This window comes from Neoarius graeffei, chromosome 8 (assembly GCF_027579695.1).
Source record: "Neoarius graeffei isolate fNeoGra1 chromosome 8, fNeoGra1.pri, whole genome shotgun sequence".
Taxonomy (NCBI): Eukaryota; Metazoa; Chordata; class Actinopteri; order Siluriformes; family Ariidae; genus Neoarius; species Neoarius graeffei.
Window position 1 is genome coordinate 67,214,746 of NC_083576.1, and position 25,167 is coordinate 67,239,912.

General features: G+C 43.1%; 1 protein-coding gene across 2 annotated transcripts in view; it reads right to left on the minus strand.

The window, feature by feature from the left end:
• Nucleotides 1-25,167, minus strand: part of klhl3 (kelch-like family member 3) — a 71,718-nt gene that overhangs the window by 26,500 nt on the left and 20,051 nt on the right. For both annotated transcript variants that reach the window (XM_060928056.1, XM_060928057.1), the window contains exons 3-6: nucleotides 5,573-5,679; nucleotides 4,404-4,525; nucleotides 2,160-2,322; nucleotides 1,928-2,037 (exon numbers count right to left, since the gene is read on the minus strand). In XM_060928056.1, the coding sequence (XP_060784039.1) occupies nucleotides 1,928-2,037; nucleotides 2,160-2,322; nucleotides 4,404-4,525; nucleotides 5,573-5,679 (502 nt within the window). The remainder of the gene's footprint in view (nucleotides 1-1,927; nucleotides 2,038-2,159; nucleotides 2,323-4,403; nucleotides 4,526-5,572; nucleotides 5,680-25,167) is intronic.

Sequence of the window (25,167 nt, forward strand, 5' to 3'; positions counted from 1 at the left end):
TAGTGGAAAAACTATTTTTAAGTTACTCAGCCAACATAGTATCTTTTGACATCTCAATTTCTATCTAAATAGCTAATCTATCTATCTAACATATCCAAATGTCTATGTAGGTGGAGGTGGGATCGAACACCGGTCTGGGGCACTGTCTCTATTCAGCCTTCTGAACCCCGATCTGCTACAGTGTCCTAAAAGTTTAAATATATGTAAGCAATTTCCAAGCGCTTCTTACTAGAATCACATTTTTTCTGTGGATGAATCCCAAATAGACACACTAGCACTGTGTAAGTTATGGAACACCATTATATTATACCCCATGTCGTAAGCGCATATAATGGAAGTCATTTTGGAATTTGCCTAATCACATCTTCCTATAAAGAAGAGGCTTAAACAGAGATTAGGCATGTAACAATTCACCCAATTTATGATTCGATTCGAGTCATGATATTGGGTTTATGATTTGATTTTCTCACGACATTTCCGGGGGAAAAAAATTAAATACATTTTATTTTTAAAAATGCTAAATTTATTTTTCCTATTATCAACTTAAATATTCCTTTTGTTAAATAAAAAAAAAACTTGATTCATTTTCCTAAAAACAAACAATAATTATTTACCCACATTTGTAAAGATTGGAGTAAAATCTAATAGCTTATTTTTTTCGCGGTGCGGTTTTCATCAAATCCTGCGCTCTGATTGGCTGGTGAGCGGTTCCGTATCCTACGGTACGGACCCCGGTTACGGACCTCTGGCGACTCGCTCGTTCACAACAACATACATAGTCGCAATTTTTGTCAACATTTATCTTTTTTATAAGATTTATTTATAAGATTTTATCAAAAATCTTATACATTTTTGCCAACATTTCTCAGCATAATAGCATTAATTTTACATCATGGATAGCTATAACGACAGTGTTCACAGCGAAAGCGAGTTTTACTACCCTGAGGAAGAAGAAATAAAAGAAAACATTTCAGGAGAAAGCTAAAAACCTGTAACTTGCTAACGCCGAGCAAAAACATGGCTGAATCCTGAATGACTCAATTTTGTATAAATAGGGGACTACATAGGCGGCAAAATGTTTTTTTTTCCTGCCATGGAAGTGCACTTGTATACCGAGGAAGAAGCAATTTGCATTACAGCCGTGAATGAGGATTCAAAATGGCGGCTCGCCTCGGCTCAGTTTTCTCTTTCGGGCGCTCGTTTTCTGTTAGAATTTGGTAAAGAAAAAATAAATATATTTACCAGCTTAAGGTCGGTCCGTATGGTGAAATAAAGTGACCTCGGCCTTGAATACTGGCCTCGGCCCAGAGGGCTGCGGTCAGTACTTTCAAGACCTCGGTCACGGTATTTCACCATACGGACCTCCCAGCTGGTAAATAACATTATATATAATAAAACTAAAATATCCCTTTCATCAAAATGTTATTAAGAAAAGGCCTATTTATTATTAAACCTTTATAAACATTTGTACTTCCTCCATTTTCTTCTCGGATATCTTGTTAAATCTATTTGTACAATCAGTTGCACAACAGCTCTTTCCCATTTTAGATCTGTTGTGTGTTTGTGTGCTTTCGCAGCATTAGAGCTGTGTTACTTCCGCCTAGGGTGAAATCTCGTACAATGGTGGGAATGCATGTTATTACACCCTCTGCTGTCTAAACAACAGCAAATTACAGCTAGGAAAAACTAAGATTATGTAGCCTGATCATAATTGTGATTCTTTTTTTTCAACAACAATTCAAATCGTTATAAATTTGTATCGCAATTTAACTTTGCACAGTATATCACTACAATCCTAACAGAGATCTCGTTTAGCAGAAGAAATAACAAATATGACCTGTGGCACAGGAACATTATTTTCTGTAAATAAAAACACATCTGAAACATTTAAGAATATATTATGATATGGCCTCCTCGTAACGGTCACCTTTTCTTCAGTAGAAACAGTCAGCTTGTCACTGGAGATGAGACTGCACACCTGCTGCAGGGAAAGACCCATAAACTCTTCTCCCAGCATGACCTCGGTAAAATGCTGCTCTGAACAGCACAGAAAAAAAAAAAAAAACCACATACACACACAGGTTATGCAATTACTATATATTCTCCGGGTCTATTCTTCTGACATGCTTGAGCAGGATGCGCACAGTTCGCCAACTCACCAGCGTAGGCATGAGACTGGCTAAGCAAGTCAGTGCAGGTGTGCAGGTCAGCGAAGGCACGGATGCCCAGGCAGTTGCTGGGGTGGAGCTGGGCTTGCAGGAACTCGCAACACACCTGTCTCACCTCCATTAGCTGCAGTAAGCTGGCTGCCGGCAGCAGCACCTGACCAGACGTGTTACACATGATATGGATCAGCTCTAAACACGAATGCTGGGTCTGAAATCACTCACGCATTCATTACTCCCTATATAGGGAATTCTTATATAGAGGACTATATAGTGAGATCATTGATAAAATGAAAAAAAAAAAAAAACGCTTTCAGACACTAGTCTGTCACGCCGTTATTTACGTCATTACTGTCGCACAATTAAAATGTGCCAGATCTGGTGGGTTTTCAAAATAATAAATACATGCATGTATTTCTGTGATAAATCCCTATTATACTGAGCGCATTTCCCACATTAATAAATACAAAATACTTTGTGTCCGCTGCATCTTTCAGTTCTTTTAAATCAAGGCTGAATACTTACTTTCTTCTTTGCCGCTGCCTTTTATTAAATCAAATTTGAGGCCTTTGATTAATTCCTCGCTCTGCACTGTAACTTATTATTGTATTTTATCTGTCTTATTCTATTTTAGCTTATTTTCTATATTATATAGAAGATAAGCTAAATTATTTTTTTGGCGGTCCAGTTTCCATCAAATCCCGTGCTCTGATTGGCTGGCGAGCGGGTCCGTATCCTACGGTACGGACCCCGGATACGGACCTCTGGCGACTCGCTCGTTCACAACAACAACAAATATAGTAGCAATTTTGGTCAACATTTATTTTTGCATTTCTCAGGAGAATAGCAATCATTTTACAGCATGGATAGCGATAACGACAGTGTTCACAGCGAAAGCGAGTTTTACTACCCTGAGGAAGAAGAAATAAAAGAAAACATTGCAGGAGAAAGCTAAAACCTGTAAGTGTTGCTAACGCCGAGCAAAAACATGGCTGAATCCTGAATGACTCAATTTTGTATAAATAGGGGACTACATAGGCGGCAAAATGTAGTTTTTTTCCTGCCATGGAAGTGCACTTGTATACCGAGGAGGAAGCAATTAGCATTACAGCCGTGAATGAGGATTCAAAATGGCGGCTCGGCTCGGTTTTCCCTTTCGGGCGCTCTCGTTTTCTGTTAGAATTTGGTAAAGAAAAAAACAAATATATTATTTACCAGCTTAAGGTCGGTCCGTATGGTGAAATACCGTGACCTCGGCCTTGAATACTGATCTCGGCCCAGAGGGCCTCGCTCAGTACTTTCAAGACCTCGGTCACGGTGTTTCACGATACGGACCTCCCAGCTGGTAAATAACATATATATGAGAGAGAGAGAGAGAGAGAGAGAGAGAGAGAGAGAGAGATAGAGAGATAGATAGATAGATAGATAGATAGATAGATAGATAGATAATATAAATTATATAGAAAATACAGTAAGCTTATATTCTCTTACTATTTTTAATTCTATTTGACTGTCTGTTTACAATGTGTTTCTTCCTCCGTCCATTCACCCCAACACACTTTTTTTTTCTTTCAGCCCAACCACAACGGTATATATTGCTTGGTTAGTGACCATCAGTTGTACACTACTTTTCACGGTGCATTGTGGGATACCTGAGTGCACTATATAGGGTGTAATAATTCTCACTATACATTCGGACAGCACTACAAAATGGCGAATCACTGTATCTAAATCACTATATAGTGAGTAGTGACAGATTTCGGACACAGGATAAGTCTGGTGCTCCAGAACTGTTTCTGGTGACTTAAGATTTAGCGGTCAATGTACTATTCACAGGAATAGCGCGGCTCTTCAGAAACCCTGTTCTCTTCAACCGAAATGTCTGGAGCTAAACAAATTCTTCTACTCACAAACATTTCAACAAAATGTCCAAAAACCTCACAACAGCGTCTGATATTCCCCTCACTTCCCTGAACTGTCAGCTCAAAAGACAATAGTAGTAAACAAAGGCAGGACTTTCCCTTGCTCTTTACACATTTCCCCTGTTAAAAATGAGAGGAAACGTGTGCCTCAAAGATATCCAGCTGGAGAAGCTAGAGAAAGAAAGCACAAGCACATTCCAAGGCAAGCAACAGAAAAACAGGCAGGTGAACAAGGCACAGCTGGACTTTACAATTACGGACACATAACTGAGATGTACTGATGCACTAATGAAAAGATGTTTGTGTTTCAACCTACCTGCACGTTGTCCTCCGTTACTTCGATCTCCGCTGTATAAATATAGTCCACTAATTTCCTGAGAGTCTGTCCATCCACGTCCCTTATCTCCACACACGAGGCTTTACTTTCACTCATTTCTCCTGAACACAGTGAACACAGCATCGGCTGAAAACAGCGATATCATTCAAATAGGGTGTTCACACGGCACATATTTGCATCGATGCTGCACCGATGTATTTTGTTGCGATATATCTTACACCGGTGTAAATTTTGCGCAGCGTTCACACGTCACAACCCTGCTTACTAGAGAGAAGAGTATTAGCACCGGTGCAGCCCCACTTGCGGTCACACGGCAGTTTCTGCGACCGTGCAATAGTAGCAAAAACTTTATTACTATCATTTCCTTTGATAGTATTAAAGTTTTGATATCATTTCCTTTTATTACCATCATTTCCTATCATTATTACTATCATTTGCGATAGTAATAATGCGGAAATTAAATATGCACATGCGTGAAAATGTACTTCCTTTTCCTGGTTGTCATGGCATCACCAAGCGCCGGGAAAACAACGTGGATGAAGACAGTCCAGTGTTGCCAGATATTGCTGACGTTTTCCAGCCCAAAATATGTTCAAATCCGCCAGAATGCACTTAAAACTGCCCAATCTGGCAACACTGGAAGACACGCAGTTCTGTTGTTGTTGATATTCGCCATTTTGGAAGCGCAAAATACCAGGATGCAAATTATGCAATGCTCGTATGTAATCAACTCTCCTCACGCGTAGCGGGTCTACCCCTGTAGCGTTCGGACGTCCCATTTTATATCGGTGCTGCCCTGCAAACTAGCATTTACTCCGGAGTAAATTTCTTAAACCACCTCCTGAGCAGGGTTAGATTTGCACCGGTTTAAGCAGCTTTCAGGGGCTACACTGGTATAACTTTGTACCGTGTGAACGCTCTACCGGGGCAGCCCCGGTGCTACACCGGAGTAAAAGTTGCCGTGTGAACACCCCTAAAGTCATGCTGAAGACATTTCACAAATAGAAAGCAGATCTGATAAAACTCTTGCACTCAATAAACAGGAATTTTGATTCCCCCTTTCTAACCAGTGTTGGAGTCTACTTAACGCATAAATCAAAACATGCTGGGAATCTTGGTATAAATGATTACTGCTAAAAGAAGAGAACCTGTAAACATAGCGCAGAAGTAGGGACTACAGGAAGCCAGCACCACTTTATGGGCAGGAATCTCTTCTTCACCGGCTACCAGCAGCACATCACAAAGCATCTTCCTGCTGTGCTCACATGCAAAAAAAAAACCAAAACACAAATTTTCCTTTTTTTTTTTTTACAATAATAAAAGACAAAACTCATTTGCTGCAACAAAATTCTGCAACAGCCAAAAACACCAAAAATCAGGCTTTGACCATTTTTAAACAAAAAACATACTCTGAAATGTATTCACCGCGTTCCAAATTATTATGCAAATTGGATTTAAGTGTCAAAGATTTAATTTTTTGTTTTTCAATTAAACTCATGGATGGTAGTGTGTCTCAGGGCTCTTTGGGTCACTGAAATCAGACACTGGTGATAATTAGTTTGCTCAATTAAAGGAAAACTACTTAAGAAGGACGTTCCACATTATTAAGCAGGCCACAGCTTTCAAGCAATATGGGAAAGAAAAAGGATCTCTCTGCTGCCGAAAAGCGTCAAATAGTGCAATGCCTTGGACAAGGTATGAAAACACGAGATATTTCACGAAAACTTAAGCGTGATCATACTGTGAAAAGATTTGTGGCGGATTCAGAGCACAGACGGATTTGTGCAGATAAAGGCATAATGAAGGTTTCTGCCAGACAAATTCATCGGATTAAGGCCCCCGGCACACTTATTCGGAATTAGCAGGAATCAAGCAGAACAAGCCGGAATGAAAAATTTTTCAAAATTCGTGCCACATTTGGGCGGGAATGCCAAACTGACCAACATTCTTACAGCTTTGTAAGAATGTCGTTCGAATACTTAGAATGCGCTTCGAACCCGCCTCGAATGATTCTTGCACATTCCGGGTGTATTAGCTTTCGAATGCAGTTGGAACACAGTAGGAATACCTAGAATGCTGTTAGAATGCAGTAAGGATATTAAGAATGCACTTCGAAGGCCGTACGAGTGCGGTTCGATTGCTGCCCGAATACCACCTGAAGTCTGGTCGGAAGGTGCCTCGAATGCTGTATGAATTCACCTCAGATGCAGTCAGAATGCTCCCGGAATAGCCGCCGAATATGTTTCGAACATCTAAGAATTCAAAGAGAATGCAGCTTGAATACTTAGAAATGTACTTCGAATATCCCGGAATATACAAAGAATTTTCATTCCGACGGCATTCCGGCTCATTCGAGGAACATTCGGGATATTCTGGCAGGATTTGAAGTGACTTGCCATTTCGATTTTTCCCTCGAATGTGATCAGAATGTTTCAAATGCTGTTGGAATGCCGTAAGAATATTTAGAATGCAGTCAGAATGCAGTTTGAATACACTTCGAATGCCGTTCGATATTTCTCCTCTTCGAATGCACCTCGAATGTTCTGAGCATGAGCAAAACATTCGGGCCGGCCACAAGAATGGGCCCGAATGTTTGGAATGCACTCAGAATGGAGTCAGAATTTTTAGAATGCACTTCTAATATCCCGGAACATACAAAGAATTTTCATTCCGACGGCATTCCGCCTCTAGTGTGACTACCCTATAAGACAGCAGCTGCTAAAATGCCATTACAAAGCAGCAAACAGGTATCTGAAGCTGCTGGTGCCTCTGGAGTCCCGCGAACCTCAAGGTGGAGGATCCTCCAGAGGCTTGCAGTTGTGCATAAACCTACTATTCGGCCACCCCTAACCAATGCTCACAAGCAGAAACGGTTGCAGTGGGCCCAGAAATACATGAAGACTAATTTTCAAACAGTTTTGTTTACTGAGGAGTGCTATGCAACCCTGAATGGTCCAGATGGATGGAGTAGTGGATGGCCACCATGTCCCAACAAGGCTGCGACATCAGCAAGGAGGTGGCGGAGTCATGTTTTGAGCCGGAATCATGGGGAGAGAGCTGGTAGGCCCCTTTAGGGTCCCTGAAGGTGTGAAAATGACCTCGGCAAAGTATGTAGAGTTTCTGACTGACCACTTCCCCCATGGTACAAAAATAAGAACCGTGCCTTCCGTAGCAAAATCATCTTCATGCATGACAATGCACCATCTCATGCTGCAAAGAATACCTTTGTGTCATTGGCTGCTATGGGCATAAAAGGAGAGAAACTCATGGTGCGGCCTTCATCCTCCCCTAACCTCAACCCTATTGAGAACCTTTGGAGTATCCTCAAGCAAAAGATCTATAAGGGTGGGAGGCAGTTCACATCAAAACATCAGCTCTGGGAGGCTATTCTGACATCCTGCAAAGAAATTCAAGCAGAAACTCTCCAAAAACTCACAAGTTCAAAGGATGCAAGAATTGTGAAGGTGATATCAAAGAAGGGGTCCTATGTTACCATGTAACTTGGCCTGTTAAGATGTTTTTGATTGAAATGGCTTTTGATTTCAGTAAATATGACTACTTAATGCTGCAAATTCAACAAATGACCATTTTCAGTTCTTTACAGCCTATAAAATGCTTTGAAACTCTGTTGTGCATAATAATTTGGAACAGTGCATTTTGAGTTTTTTTTATTTTTATTTTTGAAAAAAATACTGTTATCATTGGGAAGTTTGTTCAATAAAATTTGATTTATACTCTAACGGTTGATGACTTGAAAATTATACTGACTGTCATTTGCATCGACCATTTAGGAAAATCAGAGAAAAATATAATTTGCATAATAATTTGGAACGCAGTGTACACACACACACACACACACACACACACACTGCCCAGCTCAAAAAAAAAAAGTTGCACACTAATATTTTGTTAGACCACGTTTAGCTTTGATTACACTTACTCCGTGGCATTGTTTGGACAACCTTATGCAACATCACATCATTTATTTCCACTCAGAGTTGCATTAATTGTTCAGAGATCTTGTATTAAAGTTAGACCACCTTTCAGATTTTTCAAGTATAGGTCATAAAAAGAAGTTTCCCTGGCGCCCAATTGTTTTTCTTTAGTGGACCGAAAGCTACTGAATTTGAATCACAGACTTCCAATTTTATTCTTTTTTTTTTTTTATAATAGAATAATGAATGGGCAGCACGGTGGTGTAGTGGTTAGTGCTGTCGCCTCACAGCAAGAAGGTCCGGGTTCGAGCCCTGTGGCCGGCGAGGGCCTCTCTGTGTGGAGTTTGCATGTTCTCCCCGTGTCCGCGTGGGTTTCCTCCGGGTGCTACGGTTTCCCCCACAGTCCAAAGACATGCAGGTTAGGTTAACTGGTGACTCTAAATTGACCATAGGTGTGAGTGTGAATGGTTGTCTGTGTCTATGTGTCAGCCCTGTGATGACCTGGCGACTTGTCCAGGGTGTACCCCGCCTTTCACCCGTAGTCAGCTGGGATAGGCTCCAGCTTGCCTGCGACCCTGCAGAACAGGATAAAGCGGCTAGAGATGATGAGATGAGAATAATGAATTTAGGGCCCCCTAAATTCATTATTCTATTATTAAAAAAAAAGAAGAATAGAATAATGAATTTAGGGCCCCCCTCCTAGAACTGCCACCTTATTGTGGTGGAGGGGTTTGCGTGCTTGAATGTTCTTAGGAGCTATGTTGTCGGGGGCATTACGCCCCTGTTAGGGTCTCCCAAGGCAGACAGGTCCTAGGTGACAGGCCAGACCAAGAGCAGTTCACCAAAACCCTTATGGATAAAAGACCAAGGACCGTGACGTCGCCCGGTATGGCACAGCCGGGGCCCCACCCTGGAGCCAGGCCCGGGGTTGGGGCTCGTATGCGAGCGCTTGGTGGCCGGGCCTTTGCCCACGGGGCCCGGCCGGGCTCAGCCCGAAGCGGTGACGTGGGCCCGACCTCCTGTGGGTTCACCACCCACAGAGGTAGCCGTAGGGGGCTGGCGCAGTGTGGACTGGGCGGCAGTCAAAGGCAGGGGCCTCGACGACCTGATCCCCGAACACAGCGGCTAGCTGTTGGGACATGGAATGTCATTTCGCTGGGGGGGAAAGAGCCTGAGCTTGTGCGGGAGGTTGAGAGGTACCGGCAAGAGATAGTCGGGCTCACCTCCACGCACAGCTTGGGGTCCGGAACCCAGCTCCTCGAAAGGGGCTGGACTCTCCACTTTTCTGGAGTTGCCCATGGTGAGCGGCGGCGGGCTGGTGTGGGCTTGCTTATAGCTCCCCAGCTCAGCCGCCATGTATTGGAGTTTACCCCGGTGAACGAGAGGGTCGCCTCTCTGCGCCTTCGGGTCGGGGAGAGGGCTCTTGCTGTTGTTTGTGCCTACGGGCTGAATAGCAGTATAGAGTATCTGGCCTTCTTGGAGTCCTTGGGAGAGGTACTGAGAGGTGTTCAGACTGGGGACTCCATTGTTCTACTGGGGGACTTCAACGCTCACGTGGGCAACGACAGTGATACCTGGAGGGGCGTGATTGGGAGGAACGTCCTCCCCGATCTGAACCCGAGTGGTGTTTTGTTATTGGACTTCTGTGCTAGTCACGGTTTGTCCATAACGAACACCATGTTCGAGCTTAGGGGTGTCCATAAGTGCACATGGCACCAGGACACCTTAGGTAGGAGGTCGATGATCAACTTTGTCGTCGTTTCATCTGATCTCCGGCCCTATGTCTTGGACACTCGGGTGAAGAGAGGGGCTGAGCTGTCAACTGATCACCACCTGGTGGTGAGTTGGATCCGCTGGCGGAGGAGGAAGCCGGACAGACCTGGCAGGCCCAAACGTATGGTGAGGGTCTGCTGGGAACATCTGGCCGAGCACTCTGTCGGGAAGGTCTTTAACTCCCACCTCCGGGAGAGCTTCTCCCAGTTTCCGAGGGAGGCGAGGGACATCGAGTCTGAGTGGACCATGTTCTCTACCTCCATTGTAGACGCGGCTGTTCGGAGCTGTGGCCGCAAGGTCTCTGGTGCCTGTAGTGGCGGCAATCCCCGAACCCGGTGGTGGACACCGGAAGTAAGGGATGCCGTCAAGCTGAAGAAGGAGTCGTATCGGGCCATGTTGGCCTCCGGGACTCCTGAGGCAGCTGACGGGTATTGGCAGGCCAGGTGTGCCGCAGCTTGGGCAGTTGCGGAGGCAAAAACTCGGAACTGAGAGGAGTTCGGTGAGGCCATGGAGGAGGACTATCGGTCGGCCTCGAAGAAATTCTGGCAAACCGTCCGGCACCTCAGGAGGGGGAAGCAGTACTCTGCCAACACTGTTTACAGTACAGGTGGGGAGCTGTTGACCTCGACTGGGGACATTCTCGGGCGGTAGAAGGAATACTTCAAGGATCTCCTCAATCCCACAGTCACATCTTCCATTGAGGAAGTGGAGGCTGATGACTCAGAGATGGACTCGTCCATTACCCAAGCCGAAGTCACTGAGGTGGTTTGCAAGCTCCTCGGTGGCAAGGCACCGGGGGTGGATGAGATCTGCCCTGAGTATCTCAAGTCTCTGGATGTTGTGGTGGCTGTCTTGGCTGACACACCTCTGCAACATCGCGTGGCGGTTGGGGACAGTGCCTCTGGAGTGGCAGACTGGGGTGGTGGTCCCTCTTTTTAAGAAAGGGGACCAGAGAGTGTGCTCCAATTATAGGGGAATCACACTTCTCAGCCTCCCCGGGAAGGTTTACTCCAGGGTACTGGAGAGGAGAATTCGGCCAATAGTCGAACCTCGGATCCAGGAGGAACAATGCAGTTTTCGTCTTGGTCATGGAACACTGGATCAGCTCTATACCCTTCATAGGGTGCTCAAGGGTTCATGGGAGTTTGCCCAACCAGTCCACATGTGCTTTGTGGATCTGGAGAAGGCATTCAACCGTGTCCCTCGTGATATTCTGTGAGGGGTGCTGCGGGAGTATGGGGTTCGGGGCTCTTTGCTAAGGGCTGCCTGGTCCCTGTACGAACGGAGCAGGAGTCTGGTTCGCATTGCTGGCAGTAATTCAGACCTGTTTCCAGTGCATGTTGGACTCCGGCAGGGCTGCCCTTTGTCACCGGTTCTGTTCATAATTTTTATGGACAGAATTTCTAGGCACAGCCAGGGGCCGGAAGGAATCCTGTTTGGGAACCACAGGATTTCATCTCTGCTTTTTGCGGATGATGATGTCCTGTTGGCTTCTTCAAACCAGGACCTTCAGCATGCACTGGGGCGGTTTGCAGTCGAGTGTGAAGCGGCTGGGATGAGAATCAGCACCTCCAAGTCCGAGGCCATGGTTCTCGACCGGAAAAGGGTGGCTTGCCCTCTCCAGGTTGGTGGAGAAGTCCTGCCTCAAGTGGAGGAGTTTAAGTATCTCGGGATCTTGTTCACAAGTGAGGGAAGGATGGAGCGTGAGATCGACAGGCGGATTGGTGCAGCCTCTGCAGTGATGCGGTCGCTTTACCAGTCCGTTGTGGTGAAGAAGGAGCTGAGCCAAAAGGCGAAGCTCTCGATTTACCGGTCGATCTACGTTCCGACTCTCACCTATGGTCATGAGCTTTGGGTAATGACCGAAAGAACAAGATCACGGATACAAGCGGCCGAAATGAGTTTCCTTCGCAGGGTGGCTGGGCGCTCCCTTAGAGATAGGGTGAGAAGCACAGTCACTCGTGAGGAGCTCGGAGTAGAGCCGCTGCTCCTCCACATCGAGAGGAATCAGCTGAGGTGGCTCGGGCATCTCTTTCGGATGCCTCCTGGACGCCTCCCCGGGGAGGTGTTCCAGGCATGTCCCCCTGGGAGGAGGCCCCGGGGAAGACCCAGAACACGCTGGAGGGACTATATCTCTCAGCTGGCCTGGGAACGCCTCGGTGTTCTTCCCAAGGAGCTGGCCAAGGTGTCTGGGGAGAGGGCTTCCATGCTCAGACTGCTGCCTCCGCGACCTGGCCCCGGATAAGCGGAAGACAACGAGACGAATTTAGGGCCACGTGGCCCTAAATTCTCCGCTATTTTTTCTTGCTTCACCATGACCCAATTCAAGATACTATGTACAGTGCCTTGAAAAAGTATTCATACCCCTTGAACTTTTTCACATTTTTCCACCTTACAACCACGAACTTAAAAGTTTTTTATTGAGATTTTATGTGATAGACCAACACAGAGTAGCACATAATTGTGAAGTGAAACAAAAATGATAAATGGTCTTCAAAATTTTAAACAAATAAAAATCTGAAAAATGTGGTGTGCATTAGTATTCAGCCCCCTGTACTCTGATACCTCTAAATACAATCCAGTGCAATCAATTGCCTTCAGAAGTCATCTAATTAGTTAAGAGTCCTACTGTGTGTAATTTACTCTCAGCATAAATACACTTGTTCTGTGAAGGCCTCAGTGGTTTGTTAGAGAACACTGAAGAACAAACAGCATCATGAAGACCAAAGAACTCACCAGACAGGTCAGGGATAAAGTTCTGGAGAAGTTTAAAGCAGGGTTAGGTTATAAAAAAATATCCCAAGCTCTGAACATCTCAAGAAGCACTGTTCAATCCATCATTCAAAAATGGAAAAAGTATGGCACAACTGCAAACCTACCAAGACATGGCCGTCCACCTAAACTGACAGAGCAAGCAAGGAGAGCACTGGTCAGAGAAGCAGCCAAGAGGCCCATGATCACTCTGGAGGAGCTGCAGAAATCCACAGCTCAGGTGGGAGAATCTGTGCACAGGACAACTATAAGTCGTACACTCCACAAATCTGGCCTTTTTGGAAGAGAGGCAAGAAGAAAGCCATTGTTGAAAGACAGGCATAAGAAGTCCCATTTGCAGTTTGCGAGAAGCCATGTAGGGGACACAGCAAACGTGGAAGAAGGTGCTTTGGTCAGATGAGACCAAAGTTGAACTTTTTAGCCTAAATGCAAAGCGCTGTGTGGCGGAAAACTAACACTGCTCATCACCCTGCACACACCATCCCCACTGTGAAACATGGTGGTGGCAGCATCATGCTATGGGGATGCTTTTCTTCAGCAGGGACAGGGAAGCTGGTCAGAGTTGATGGGAAGATGGATGGAGCTAAATACAGGACAATCCTGTAAGAAAACCTGTTGGAGGCTGCAAAAGACTTGAGACTGGAAAGGAGATTCACCTTCCAGCAAGACAATGACCCTAAACATACAGCCAGAGCTACAATGGAATGGTTTAAACCAAAGAATATTCATGTGTTAGAATGGCCCAGTCAAAGTCCAGACCTAAATCCCATTGAGCATCTGTGGCAAGACTTGAAAATTGCTGTTCACAGACTGTCTCCATCCAGTCTGGCTGAGCTTGAGCTATTTCGCAAAGAAGAATGGGCAAAAATTTCAATGTCTAGATGTGCAAAGCTGGTAGAGACATACCACAAAAGACTTGTAGCTGTAATTGCAGCAAAAGGTGGCTCTACAAAGTATTGACACAGGGGGGCTGAATACTAATGCACATCACATTTTTCAGATTTTTATTTGTTTAAAATTTTGAAGACCATTTATCATTTTTGTTTCACTTCACAATTATGTGCTACTCTGTGTTGGTCTATCACATAAAATCTCAATAAAAAACTTTTAAGTTCGTGGTTGTAAGGTGGAAAAATGTGAAAAAGTTCAAGGGGTATGAATACTTTTTCAAGGCACTGTAATGCCTTGGTGGCATTACATGCATGGTGGGCTTTTCCCGTTCACACAAGGCATTGTGGGATAGAAATTTGAAACAGGAGAGAAATATGAAGGACGCGAGTGTGGTTAGAGAAGCAGCTTTGGGACCAAAAGGTCACCGGTTCGATTCCCTAGACCAGCAGGAATGGCTGAAGTGCCCGAGTAAGGTATCTAACCCCCAACTGCTCCCCAGGCTGCTCTAGGTGTGTTGTACGTTGCTCTGGATAATAGCGTCTGCTAAATGCCATTTACTGTATGTAATATGTGCGACTGAAACGTGAAAGACCGACTACAGTAACAGAAAGCAAGAAAAGATGTTATGTTGCAAAAGAAAGGAAATGCAGGACCAAATTAATAAATATCGGTGTCCGCGAGCACCTCGGTGTGATCAGCTGCTCATTTAGCGACAGAATGATGTAACTGTCAGTGCACGGTCAAGGTAAACCTGTAGATGGCAGTTGTGGATGCAAGCTGCTGTAAAACCCAAAAGAAGAAGAAAGTAAACCTGCGCATGTGCACACGGACTTCCTCTGTTTGCTTGACTGCACGAAGCGAGCGATTTCATGCACATTATTCGTTAGGGAATCCCCTCAAATTAAATAACTTCCCAGCCACAGAATGGCCTGATATTTTGTGAGATATTGCAGAAATAAACATGCATCACAATGACCAAATTTCAGAGGGAACCAAATTTCACAGGTTTTATGAAATCGAAAGGCCGTCTAGCTTTAATGATAGGAGAGACAAAACACTCCGTAACGTCTTCTCCAGCACATCCCACAGGCTTTCAATGGGGTTAAGGTCAGCACTCTGTGGTGGCTAATTCGTGTGTGGAAATCGTTCCTCATGCTCCCTGAACCACTCTTTCACAATTTGGGCCAGATCAATCCTGGTATTGCCGTCCTGGAATATTCCTGTGCCATCAAATAAGAAAGAATTCAGTGATGAGGTAAGCTGGTCATTCAGTACATCCAGGTAGTCAGCTGAATGAATTTGTCCCGTAACGTTGCTGAGACTAGATCTGACCGATTGAAGAAACCCCAGATCATAAAACTGCCTCCAGAGGCTTGTACAGTGGCCACTATGCATGATGGATGCATCTCTTCATGCACTTCACTTCTTACTCTGACACACCCATTGCTCGGGAATAGAGTAAATCTGGACTCATCAGAACGCATGAGCTTTTTTCCATTACTCTAGAGTTCAATCTTTATGTTCCCGAGCAAATTGAAGCCTTTTCTCCTGAATAGTCTCACAAACAAGTGGGTTTCTTTTGGCCACACAGATGTTTTGTCCTAATCCTGTGAGTTCTCAGTCACATGGTGCATATGGAATAGGGATGTTAACCGATGACCGTTTGACCGAATCAACGTCAACCGGTTAATTTTTTTTTTGGTTGTCGGTTAAAAAAAAAAAAATCAAATCGTTTTGAAGCTGCCGATTTTGGAGCGGAGAACCTGGAATTCTGTGTTGTAAACGCTTGGGGCATGCCATGCGGTGTAAGGACGACAGCTGACAAATCAGAAACACCCATTCAGTCATGTCCCGCCCTCCCGCCCCAGTTGAAGACAGCTGCCACTCGGCGAAAGAAAAGTGCAGACACAGGCTTTTTAGCTTACAAATTACTATTCTGGTTTTTTTTAAAATTATTATTAGAAGGCACATCGAGTTTAGTCCTGCCTTGGCCAGTGCATTCTGAAAGTATGTTTCGGTCTGTAGCCAACAATGCATGTTATTGTAGATCATATCTCTCCACACAAACTAAAGGCGCAGATGCCGACTTTTTCACGGCTGAATCGTGCAGATCCGAATTTTTTTTTTTAGGGGGGGCGTTGGAGTGTCTGAAAAATTTCATCAGAGTAAATTCTGTATTAAAATTACTAAATAAGCAAATGCCGTTACAGTCCATGAAACATAGGAAGTATGAGAAGAAAACAATAAATCAGAAAGCTGTGCACATTTGCGCAGCTTCCACGAAAACGTGCGCAACTTTCTGATTTACTGTTTTCTTCTCATACTTCCTATGTTTCATGGACTGTAACGGCATTTGCTTATTTAGTAATTTTAATACAGAATTTACTCTGATGAAATTATTCAGACACTCCAACGCCCCCCCTAAAAAAAAAAATCGGATCTGCACGATTCAGACGTGAAAAAGGCGGCATCCGCCAAAAGGCGTGCCGTTTGCATCCCTGTTTAAACTCATAGGTTAACCGACTTTAACCGGCTAATGAGTCAAGGTTTTTTTTTAGTTTTCGCCATCCCTAATATGGAAATACTCTTACTTTCACTAATATAAACACAGCCGTGAGTTCTACTGTCATTTTTTACAATTCAACTTCAAGTGCTTAAATGATCTCTGATCATGGTCAGTCAGGATTTTTTTCCAAACACATTTCTTCTGTGAAGTTCTTGGTTCCCCACTATCCTTCCAGGTTTTAAGAATGCGTTGGACGGTTCTTAACCCAGTCATTTTAGTAATCTCCTTAGTTGTTTTCTTTGCTTGATGCAGGCCAATAATTTGACCCTTCTGAAACACAGTAATATTTTTTCCATGACCACGGGATACGCCTTCTGACATGTTTTTTTTAAGAAATGAGAAGCTACTCACTGCATCAGTTAGGGTTAAAAGAACTGTTAACAGTTGAAACACATTAATTACTGCAATAATCATCCACTCAACGGCTCTTAAATGTTTGCTTATTTAAATCCAAACGGCAACTTTTTTTTTTTTTTGGCCAGGCAATGTATAAAAAAAAACATTACAAATCCAGAAACAGAGTGTCCCACATTCTGAAGGTTATAGTAGTGGGGCATAAGACTCATATTACATTATGTTACATTATTGTATGAGTACAGTTATTAAAAGTTATTTCTTTATAATTTATTGAAATAACATTTTATTAATGATTATTAATGATACTTTTTTTAGTGACTGATTACACAAATTAGTTCATTATGCCACATAAAACCCAGAGTTAGTCTTCTCAACTACAGCAAAATAATTTTGAAATCGAGTGTTTTTATTGCAATTTTTTCTGCAAACAAATTGAAATGAAACTCAAAATTTATATTTGCACTATATTATACTCTATTCTTTCTAGTAAAGACAACTCGATTTAATAAAATAAATTTTAAAATGCTATCAATTTAATAAAATCTTTGCCCTCTGGTGCTCCGAAACAGACATTACAGGCAACATGAGCAGTACTAGACTTCACAACTCATAACTCATCACTAGTTAATATTAAACTTGCTCCAGAAGACGCTTACTGTTGCTGGGTTTCAGTCACGTGACTTAGCGGTTTTACCGGAAGTGAAATAGCTGGTGGTCTAAACGGCTGCCGTAGTGCAAACGACTAGCAATAACTTATCAGAGTACGCTCGTAATCTAGAAGCCACTGCTCGCTTTAGATATATTCAGGAAATCGCTATGTGCAATGGAATCGACCCCTACAGTCTGGGAAAGAAGGATTTATCATACGATCTCGAAAACTACCCTTCAGTCGAGTTCCCCGACATCTTGAACTATCTGGTGTTGCAGACGTCCTTCTACACCTCAAAACAGATGAAAGTGTGGAAGAGTATGGAGGGTTACAACTTTTTTGTACACTACCATTCAAAAGTTTGGGGTCACCCAGACAATTTTGTGTTTTCCATGAAAAGTCTCACTTTTAATTACCACCATAAGTTGTAAAATGAATAGAAAATATAGTCAAGCCATTTTTCTGGCCATTTTGAGCATTTAATCGACCCCACAAATGTGATGCTCCAGAAACTCAATCAGCTCAAAGGAAGGTCAGTTTTATAGCTTCTCTAAAGAGCTAAACTGTTTTCAGCTGTGCTAACATGATTGTACAAGGGTTTTCTAATTATCCATTAGCCTTCTGAGGCAATGAGCAAACACATTGTACCATTAGAACACTGGAGTGAGAGTTGCTGGAAATGGGCCTCTATACACCTATGGAGATATTGCACCAAAAACCACACATTTGCAGCTAGAATAGTCATTTACCACATTAGCAATGTATAGAGTGGATTTCTGATTAGTTTAAAGTGATCTTCATTGAAAAGAACAGTGCTTTTCTTTCAAAAATAAGGACATTTCAAAGTGACCCCAAACTTTTGAACGGTAGTGTATGTAGCTGGGTAAAGGACCTCGGGATCAAGTCGCTGCCGAATTAATCCTGGATTGTTTTTGCCCGTGTATGTTTTTTTAAGCTTTTCATTTGGGTCTTTACAACAAAACACTGCAAGTTGAAGTGTAAACAAACAACAGTTCGCTTGATTCTCACTTGTGTTGGCTCTTATCTCTCAGGTAAATCATTCACAAAGATCATCAGAAACCCCTTTAAAGACCTGGATCTAATGCCGCTTTTCCACTACCAACGCGGCTGAGTTGGGCTGAGCCGTGCGGTGCTGAGTTGGGCTGAGTCGAGCTGAGCGGGGCTGTTGGAGTTGCATTTCGACTACAACCGCGCTGAACCGTGCTGGCTGGAAGTGGGTGGACACATTGGGTGGAGTTAGCGAAAAAGTGGGTGGACGTCATGTGATGTCGTTAGGCGGCGCAAACAGTGACATCCAGTGACCTTTTAAGCGGTAGTCTCACGACCCGGATAGTAAACAATAAACATGGAGGACATGGAGTCGTTAGTGTTGCTGGTCTTGGTGCTGTGGCTTGTTGTCACCAACAACACCAACAGATACTGGCAAGAGCGTATAGATGAGGCGAGACGCATAAGGCTTCAGAAATTCTTGTAATTCGTAATTCTCCTTCTTCCGGGTTTACGGTGTTTACAGATCCCAGCGTGCTCGCAGGGCGTGTGCGGGCATGTGAGGACACTCCTCTTCACCAATCAGTGCACAGAGGAGTGTCTCCTCACGCCCCCAGCCCCACTCGGCTCGGCTCGCTTCAGCCCCACTCCAAAACCGTGCGAGTTTTGGGTGCTGAGTAGGGCTGAAGCGAACTGAGTCGTGCTGCTCTAAGGTAGTCGAAACGCGAGCCGTGTCGGGCTGAAGCGAGCTGAAGTGAGCTGAAAAGGGGTAGTGGAAAAGGGCCATTAGTTAAACAAGACGGAGAAGTGATCATGGCGCATTGTAACTGTACGGCTGGGTAAGAATTTTGTCGTTACCTTCATGCATATGGACTTTGTGAGGAGTAAACAAACTTTAGCTGGGGACTTTAGCGCTTCGTGACTAAAAAAAAAAATGTACCTTAAAATAACGAGACATAGCAAGAAAAGTACTTGGAAAACACTAAGGCCATAGCTGAGAGGGAGATACAAACCTTTCACCAAGCGATCACTGCAAACTCGAGCATGCTTCGACTCGGCTCCCTTCGATTTCAGTTAGAGGTTCAAAAGCCACCTTTCTCGACGTCTTTTATGTGTTTTTCCTGTGTTTGTTCACCCTTTTTTATTAGCTCACGGGGAACCCTGAAGAAACTTTCATCAGTCTCACGGTTTGATCGATTCGAACAACCTAAAACAACGCAAGCGTGAGGCATTTTTCATGCGAGCAATGCACCTTCTCCGTACAAACGCTTTATCAACTGAGCTTTGGTAGACCACCAGCTAAAGTTCTGAATAACTAATGAAGCGGATGTGACGTCACATGAAACCCAGCAATTAGCTAGTAGCGACCTTAAACACGGTTGAAATGCTTATACAAGTTTGATTTGAAGTTCCAACTTGCCTTAGAAATATATATTTTTTTAAAAATCCATTCTTTAAATGTAGTCAACCTTCATTTTGTGCTTTAAAAATAAAAAACACTGGTCAACAATTTTTCAGAAGTTGTCTGCTTCAGAGATGAAATTGGCTGTTTTATGAAATTTGGTGTGTTGAATTCAAATGACAATTAAAACAGCTGATTGGCTATGGCTTCCAAGATATTTAAGATTTTACATTTCATACTTATGTACGTTGTGTAGATAGTAATGTTTTAAGTATAAATTGTAAACCTAGGACTCTTCTTGTGTTTATGGTTGGTTTACATATTTCACCTGTTCTCTTTATGTAACATGAGAAAATCAGCAAACAGTTTATATAAATAAAATGTATTATGAACCAAATGGCAAAAAACAATTATGTATAAGTAGTGAATAGGTTTAGTCCTTATTCAGTGTGTACTCGGTGCTTTTTGGCAGCTTGTCTCTTGTATTCGTGAAACGGAGCATCTCTTGTCAAGCAAAGACTTAATCTCGAGTGCATCGCACTGTATGATTTTTTTTTTCCCCGAGCTGATATAGGGCAATTTGTTCAGCAGAGTGATGCAAGTTGACTTATGATTGCATCAGTGACTTCTAGGAATAACACATCATGTATGATGCAATACCGGCTTCAGATCGCATCATTCATTGTTTTGCCAAAAAAGTAAGTACTATCCAAACCCAATCACAGATTTATTCATAGAACCAATCTTGAAAACTAGAGCCAATGAAGAATTTTAAGTTCCATTTTTGTTCTCAGTGACTCAGAATTAGTAAAGTTTGACTATGTTTATTTCGGAAGCATTTTGGCTGTAGACCAGTGATATCGGATCAGGCACCGTTTAGGCACCGGTGTTCTGACGATGTGTGCTGCCCTATCAAAAAATGCTACTGTAGCGCCAACCAACAACGGAGTCCATCAATTTATGCTACTTTGTCAAAAACTGCAACCGGTTAATTATCGGTACAATTTTTGTATATCTCCTAAAGATATAACTCACAAAACATTACGTTACGTATTTATTTACATTACAAACGAGGTCACGTGTACTATCAGAGCTTGGCTTGTATGTTTTGATTATGACATTTTTAAAGTAGCACATTTTGATATACCAATATTCTCCATCAAATAATGCTTCCAGTCGATACATATTCTATTTCACATCTCCAGTCACTCCAAGGGCACCGTCAGAGCATGGGGAGCATGTTTTGATACTCTATTTTCATATTCTGAAATATAAGTTTAAAGGTAGAGTATTTTGATAGAAGTTTGAAGGAAATGTTTCTTCTGCTTTTATGTCTGATGCCACTAACCTTTACACAAGCTAGACAAAGGACAACTTTACAACACTCAAGTATATGAGAATATCTTCCCACAAGGAAGTAACTTGTTGGTAAGGTCGAGGTATGTTGACTTTTGAAGAAAATGTTTGTATTGCTTTCTTTCTTATTGAGGTCATCTTTCTTACTGACAATTAACGATGCTTGGGGACATTAGCAGATGTTTACATTCCATGCACCTACATCTTAGAAAGTGGTCACATTCACTTTAACAAGAAATCTGACAAATAAAGTACATTTATGTCAGTATTGTAATACAGTAGCACTGCTATAATTTAGTTATTATTGCAATAATAAACATTATCTCTAGCCGCTTTATCCTGTCCTACAGGGTCGCAGGCAAGCTGGAGCCTATCCCAGCTGACTACGGGTGAAAGGCGGGGTACACCCTGGACAAGTCGCCAGGTCATCACAGGGCTGACACATAGACACAGACAACCATTCACACCTACGGTCAATTTAGAGTCACCAGTTAACCTAACCTGCATGTCTTTGGACTGTGGGGGAAACCGGAGCACCCGGAGGAAACCCACGCGGACACGGGGAGAACATGCAAATTCCGCACAGAAAGGCCCTCGCCGGCCACGGGGCTCGAACCCGGACCTTCTTGCTGTGAGGCAACAGCGCTAACCACTACACCACCGTGCCGCCCGAAATTTCATCTTATAGTGGCTTAATTAATAGAATATTCTTAATAGAATAAGATAGGCTTTTAAAAAGTGTAGGCTGCCTTGAAGAAGGTACGATGACAATATTTTATTTTGTTATACCACCCCAAAACTGATGAAGTTAAATAAAGACGACGTGACAACCTGAACTGTAACCCGCCTCACTCACTGCCCCGAAAAGAGAGACTGGAAGAGAGAAGTCAAATAACACCAAAATTTCAGGGTTACACTCATACAGCGCCCTCCACAATTATTGGCACCCCTCGTTAAGATATGTTCTTAGGCTTCTAATAAATTCTTTTTTTTTTTTTTAAATAATATAGGACAACAAGGCAAAAAAAGAGAAAAATCCAACCTTTAATTCAAGTGCATTTATTCAGTGGGAAAAAAAAATCCCACATTAAGAAATAATTATTTTACATGAAATTATGTGTGCCACAATTATTGGCACCCCTGATGTTAATACTATGTACAACTCTCTTTTGCCAACAAGACAGCACTTAATATTCTCCTATAACATTTCACAAGATGGGAGAATACAGAGAGAGGGATCTTCGACCATTCCTCTTTGCACAATCTCTCTAAATCATCCAGAGTCTTGGGTCCTCTCCTATGCACTCTCCTCTTCAGCTCACCCCACAGGTTTTCAATTGGGTTGAGGTCTGGGGACTGAGATGGCCATGGGAGGAGCTTGATTTTGTGTCTGGTGAAGCATTTTTGTGTAGATTTGGCCACATGTTTAGGGTCATTATCATGCTGAAAGACCCAGTGACAACCCATCTTCAGCTTTCGGGCAGAGGCCACCAGATTTTGATTTAAAATGTTCTGGTATTTCAAAGAGTTCATGATGCCATGCACCCTAACAAGGTTCCCGCGGCCTTTGGAAGAGAAACAGGCCCACAGCATCACCGATCCTCCCCCATACTTCACAGTGGGCATGAGGTGCTTTTCCACATGCTCATCTTTTGTGATGCATTAGAGTGTTTGTTGCCAAAAAGCTCTATCTTGGTCTCATCTGACCAAAGCACACGGTCCCAGTTGAAGTCCCAGTACCACTTAGCGAACTCCAGACGCTTACATTTATGCTTGTAAGTGAGAAAAGGCTTTTTCCGTGCATGCCTCCCAAACAGCTTGTTGGCATGTAGATAGCGCCTGATGGTTGTTATGGAGACTTTGTGACCCCAATATGCTACTCTTTGATGCAATTCTCTAACAGTGAGCTTTGGAGAACTTTTTACTTCTCTTACCATCCTCCTCACTGTGTGTCATGGCAAGATAAACTTGCATCCTCGTCCAGGCTTGTTTGCCACTGTTCCAGTTGTTTTAAACTTCTTGATGATTCCTCTGACTGTAGATATGGGCAGGTGTAGGCGAGTGACTATTTTCTTGTAGCCATTGCCTGACTTATGAAGGTCGACACACATCTGCCTTACTTGAATGGTGTGTTCTCTTGTCTTTCCCATGTTGAAGAGTGGATAAGAGAAATAGGCCTCTGTGTCACATCCCCAGGGAAACAGGATGTGATGAATTACTAATTAAAGGTTCCTAGATACTCTGATCAACTTTATAAACTACAGTAGAAATGACAGAAATGCTTCAATTACATTTATTTTCTAGGAATTGTTATGGGTGCCAATAATCGTGGAACAGGTGATTTTGTGAAAAATAATTATTTCTTAGTCAGGGAATTTTTTTTAATTCACTTGAGTTAAGGGTTAAATTTTTCTACAATTTTCAGTGTGAGATTATGCTTCTGTAATAAAAATTGAATTTATTTTAAGGCTTTTAACACATCTTAACCAGGGGTGCCAGTAATTGTGGAGGGCGCTGTAAATTGCATGAAAATTACCTGAAGAGTGCATGTCCGAAAGTGGCTATAATGTGTGTTTGCTGGTTTAAAACGCATATCTCCATTATGACAAAAGCACCTTTCCTTACTGACAAAAAGCTTGCGATTAAAGAATAATTTCACAATTTCACATACTGTACACGCACTTTCCAAAGTTTGACTAAATATATATTAGAATTACGATTTCTGAAAGGCTGCTTAATTTTAACTGCGCCACACGTGACAGATCACGTAACAATGAGGGTTGTTTGGTTTAAGAATGCACATACCTACACGTTTATAGGTCAGAAGACTTTAAAGACACTGCATTCTTGAAATACACTCCTGCAAGGTAGCAGGAAACGATGGGCGTGCAAACGGAGCCCAAAAAAATGGGTCTGCGCATGTGCAAAGACGCAGGGTAGCACATCTCGATAGGTAGCACAGTTTGATAGAACACCGGCACAGTTTTAAAAGTATCATTCTCGCACCAGTATCAGAAAAAAACCAAAAGATACCAAACCTTAAAGTGCTGATCACACGTTTTTGACATCTTTGGCGATGTTTTATAACATAAAAAGTAATTCCCGATGATCCATATATTAATTCACGAAGGCGCCTATTTTACAAGTTATGATAAAAAACGCGGCTATTTGGGCAAATTTGACGGGGCTGCAGCACCCAGGAGACGAATGAGGAGGAGGAGCTATGTGACGTCAGGGAAAGAACCTTCCTCCTAACTTACCAGTTTGTTGTTGATGCGACAGGTGTTCATATATATATATTAATTAGTTATTATGCCTTCGCGTTGTGTTGCCGGCTTTTGCTCCAAAACCTACAAGGATGGGGTAAATTTATTCAAGTTTCCCAGAGATCCCGAGCTGCATGCGAAGTGGGTGAAGCAAGTCAGGCACACTCGTGACAAGTGGGAGCCCTCACCAACATCCGTCCTGTGCTCTGAACACTTCGATTTGGATTGTTTTGACACCCTTCCCAGCTTAAAGGAATCTCTTGGGTGTTCAGTTCAGCACAAACGTGTGTTACTACCATCAGCAGTGCCTACACAGTGTTGCCAGATTGGGAGGTTTCCCGCCCAGTTGAGCGGTTTCAAGTGCATTTTGGTGGGTTTTGAACATATTTTGGGCTGGAAAATGTCAGCAGTATGTGTTGCCAGATACCGCTGAAGTTTTCCAGCCCAAAATGTTCAAAACCCACCAAAATGCACTTGAAACCGCCCAACTGGGCGGGATTCCTCCCAATCTGGCAACACTGCCAGTATTCCGGAGGGGGTCTACTCGTAGCTATGCCGGATCCAAAGACAGTCCTCCTGTCAGAACATGTGTTGTGAAACGACATAAGATAAAGGTACATAGAGCTATAGATTGTACATGATAATCATAAATGTAATCATAAAGTCGGCGTGACATCAGTCATGTATTTGCTTGTGAAAGCTTGCGGCTTTCATGTAACTGCCGCCTAGCAACGAGAGGCAAAGAGTAAAGAGGGTAGGCTATCATAG